The following is a 4,741-nucleotide window of genomic DNA, read 5'->3' on the forward strand; positions in this document are numbered from 1 at the left end:
TCTAATTGATGGTGGTTATGCGGTCATAGGTTCAAGTATAACTCAGGCCCCCAATTGACAGTGATTTTGCTGTCATGGGTTCAAGTTTCATGCCACCAGAAGAAGATGCTTTATAAACCCCATACATAAGTTTGAGATCATAATCATAGGAAAAATGGGCTCACTTGTATAATCAACTTATTCTTTTTCTCCATCAAAGTAGTATCCTTAACCTCATTATTCAAAATATGTGTCAAATGTGGGGGCAAGAAAACTTTTAGAGGTAGTGACAAATACGATAGAGGAAAGCTGAAAATCGACTCGGGGCGGCAGAGGTTGTTGTGATTAAAGAACTCGTTGTTGTGAAAGTCTTCTTGCCCCCATCTCTGACACAAATTTTGGATAATGAGGTTAAGAATACTACTTTGATGAAGAAAAAGAATAAGTTGATTATACCTAGTGAGCCCTTTTTTTCCTATGATTATGATCTCAAACCTATGTATGGGGTTTATAAATCATCTTTTTTTGGTGGCATGAAACTTGAAACTGTGACTGAATAACCACCGTCAATTAGGGGCTTGATTATACTTGAACCCGTGATCGCATAACCACCATCAACTGGGAGCCCTAGTTATACTTGAATCCGTGATCGTATAACCATTTTGAACTGGGAGCCCAAGTTGCAATGCGACATATTCTAAGGAAATTGTGCACTCCCCACACGGGAAATGAAATGTGTAGGTCTTCGAGTGCCACCGCATCATCATGAACTCAAACATACCTTAAAACTATCACAATTTCTCTATAAAACACAAACACAAATAAATCTTTCTCCCCAAATTCTCAACACCTAACACAAAAAAGAACAATTTTTGGAAGGACGAAAACGCTTCCTGCTAGAAGCATTTTCAGCTAATGTGGCAATCAAAAGGCTAAAAGTGCGTCATGCAGGAAGCGTTTTCTATTTCTCTCTCCAAATTCTACCTATTTCCTTAAATTTGGGAAAAATTGACCTAAATTATTAATTAACTTTTAAAAATGGCTTTTTTTTTTACTAATTAACCCAATAGCTTTTACCGCATAGATTAATAAGTACGATTTAAAACACTAATATAAATGTGAAACCAATATTATTGATAATGTACACTCTAATCAAAATCACATTAACAAAATAATCTTCTTTCTACAACCAATTTCTATGTTTTTTTTCTAATATAAAATATTACTATGTTAAATAAACTTAGAAGATAATACAGAAATTTATTCATTCAACAAATGCTAATGAAATTTTCAGAATAAAAAAAAGGGGGGGGAAGAAATGCTAATCAATATCTGAGCGTGCCGCAATCAAAACTAGCCTTTCTTAACAGCATCCCAGGTAAGAATCTGGAAAGGAATTTATCTCGGAGGAAGTTCATAATCTTCCCGCTGTTTTGTTGTATATAACCCACCATAGAAGCTGTGCTAACTAGATCAATACTTCTCCATCTTCTCTCTTGAGCATAATTTTTCAGCCCCATTTCAATCCTTTTGTATTCCTCTTCTTCATCAACTATTTTTCCATTGTTTTCTTCCCCACCTGGTTTCAGTAACGCTTCAGCAATACACCTTGCTAGAACAACCCCATCTTCCAAAGCTGCACATCCACCTTGCCCAAGGTCTGGTGTCATGGGATGAAGGGCATCACCAGCTACACAAACGTTGCCTTTGCTTATATTGCCCCATAGAAGCTCCCAAGGTCTTCTGTATCTTAACGGGGATGATGCAATGGCATCTAGCTCAGTTTTTCCTACAACAGATTTCATCTCATTGGGTATATCTTCAAGCTTGCTCATTACAAATTGCTTCAGTTTAACTGGGTCGTCTTCTAATTCTTCATCTAAAAAGTATAACAGTAGAATTTTAGGGAAGATGGTACTCGATTTAAGCACAAACAGGGAAAAAGGGTGGGGGTTAGGTACCTTTGGTGGATGGAATCCAAGTCAAAAACCAATAAACATTCTCATCATTACAAGGGAGGAAGCCTGATCGAAGACCCTTGCCAAGGAACTGCCTGAATTTTAGTCCAAAGCCATGGCCACCTTTGAAATTTGCGGAACCCCTAATTGCTGATCGACCTGTGAATACAGGCTTGTCGAAACCAAGCCATTTTGCCACCACTGAGTTCACTCCATCACATCCAATCAATACCTGTTATCATTTACAATCAAGAATTGAACTCTTGAACAATAAATTATGGTTTTCTTGAAAATTATACACAATTAACCCGATTTTACCTTAGTTTTGAGGATGGTTCCATCAGACAGATGCAGTCGTTTGAAGAAGCCAGATTCGTCAATGGAAACCACTTTAGAAGAGAACCTGATGGTATCGCTGGGGAGTTCCTTTGCTAAAGTTTCCAACAACAATCTCCTTTGAAGACACCGAATTTCATGACCCTTATATGATATCTCTGAAGCTGGCTGGTCTAAAAATGTAGAGGCAACGAGTATGCTGCACTCATATTCAACCACCATCGACGTCAGTTTATAGCAAAATGAAGCTTGGGACTTCAAAAACAAGGTTCAATGTAGTTAAATACAGTACCTTGGCGTAAGGTAATGTTGATGCCGAAGAGATTCACCGATGCCAACAGCATCCAAGGCTTTCCAGGCATTGCTCCATGTCGTGAACGCAAAGCCAGTGATCCTTAACTCGTCTGATGATTCCAATACTAAACTACGAATTCCAAGCCTGTAAGAGTTTAGATTTAGAACCAGTTACTGCTATGTATTTACATTTAGAGATTCTGAATTTTAAGCTAATATGATCGTATGGAAGAACTGTTGGTGCGGGTTGATGTACCTGTGAAGTCCCAAGGATGTGGTCAGACCAGCAATTCCAGCTCCCACAATCACAACGTCTTCAACTATTTCCATCACCACGCTTTTGATTTACAGAGGCTAAAACTATAGTTGCAAAATGCTCTTTATTCTTGACAAGTCTGGTGAGCAAATGATGGTGTGGGGAATCCAGATCCAGGCGCAATTCTATATATAATATTTAGTCAATTTTGTGTGGTCTGGTCAGAAAATGGCCGTCAGCAGATTAAACTTAGTCCGCAAGTTTGACTTGTATCCTGTGGTCTTTCTTCGACAAGCTCTGCCATTCCCACGTTTCCTTTCTTTTTCAATGATATTTTAAGAATACTCTCCTTTACTCAAATACAAAGATTCCTTCAATATTTGTATGTAAAATTTTATAATCTTGGAGCCAAAAACATTTCAGTACAAGGGAATTTAACGTTCGTAATTATAATATCATCATTTGACTGAAAATTATGTCAAATGTATTTTTGCGAAAGCCTGTGTCAGAATCATTGTTTGAGCTCAAATAGTTTGTATTCATCAGCTTCAACTTGTAGGGAAGCAATGGGGATAAGATTTTATTTGTTATATACTAAAGTATTTAATAAGTTTTTTTATTGTATTCTGACATCTATCCAAGAATGTAGATGTCATCTAGAGGCTTCCAGGTTAAAATACATTATCTTAAAGCAAACAAAGAATAATAACAAGACCTAAATTTAAAATTTGATAAAAATGCTCAATTCAACTGGGTCCGAATTGAGAGCAAAAAGTAGCCAAGTAAGGCCTGCCGATGAGGCAAATGAAGTGTTTACTACCGCAGCAGGTATCACTTGGCGGCCAAGAAATGATTAAACTGTAACATTAAAAAAGTTTCAATGAGACTAATTTTAAAAGGTGGACGTTTTAATCAAGATTGTATGGTCATAGGTAGGAAATTTCCAAATTAATTTCAATGTTGACTATCTTGTACACTTTCTGCTTATAGGGTGTAATAAAGAAATTCAACGACGCCAAATGATTGAACTTTGAGTTTCATGAGGACCACAGAAAATTTGAGCATTATTGAGATTCTTTCCCAACATTCATTAAAAAAAGTCCATTACGTACAATTAAAATCTACACACATGACTGAATTGATTTGGATCCGCATGAGTTACTAATGTCTTATTTTTAATCTGTTCAAGCTTGGTTTGGCATACACTATGAACAACATTTTATGACACGAAGCTTGGCCGAATTACAAAACTAATATTTCCAAAATATGTGAATTTCGCATGGTATGCACAAATTTGTCATATATTTAATTATTTTAAATCAATTCTTTTAAATATTTTATATGGTAAAAGATGTTTTTCATTTTTAATTGATTTATCATAGGGATATAACTAGGCTTAATTGAATAGGAAACCTTCAAATTATATTTTTTGTATAACAACCCTATACTCGACTTGACTATCGAGTCAAATATAGGAATGTCACAATTGAGTGCCACTAAGAAACCAGTCAGTTCCCATTTAACTAAACCAGAATTGAGATCCAACTATTTACCATTCAGCCACTAAGTTTTCCAAGTTTTTCAGTAGATTCCGTCGATCTTGCTTTCTCTTTCAATTAACTCCAACTCTTCCTTAATTTTTGGACCTTAATGAAAACCGGGTGTAACACTTGAGGCATAGCCTCTAAAGGTAACCCTTTATGTGCATGATACTGCTATCACGCCATCCATGTAGACTGGTAATGTCTAACTTGTTCCTTCAAAACCAACCCCACGTCATCCATTGATCTTGCAATTAAGGCAAAACATTTATAAATTTGAAATGAACTTAGGGTGCGTTTGTTTGCTGTAAAATGGTTTCCGAAAAAAATTTTACACCATTTCCAGTGTTTGTTTGGGGGAAAATGAAATCCTTTAG

General features: G+C 36.2%; 1 protein-coding gene across 1 annotated transcript; it reads right to left on the minus strand.

Moving 5' to 3' along the window:
- Positions 1-1,092: 1,092 nt before the first annotated feature.
- LOC105785932 (monooxygenase 2) lies at positions 1,093-2,992 on the minus strand. Its single transcript, XM_012612140.2, has 5 exons — positions 2,824-2,992; positions 2,566-2,712; positions 2,256-2,472; positions 1,941-2,169; positions 1,093-1,858 (listed from the first exon to the last, which is right to left on the minus strand). Exons 1-5 carry the CDS (start codon positions 2,895-2,897, stop codon positions 1,305-1,307), a joined length of 1,221 nt encoding a protein of 406 aa, XP_012467594.1. The 5' UTR covers positions 2,898-2,992; the 3' UTR covers positions 1,093-1,304.
- Between the last annotated feature and the right edge of the window lie 1,749 nt (positions 2,993-4,741).

Source organism: Gossypium raimondii, chromosome 1 (genome assembly GCF_025698545.1).
Source record: "Gossypium raimondii isolate GPD5lz chromosome 1, ASM2569854v1, whole genome shotgun sequence".
Classification (NCBI taxonomy): Eukaryota; Viridiplantae; Streptophyta; class Magnoliopsida; order Malvales; family Malvaceae; genus Gossypium; species Gossypium raimondii.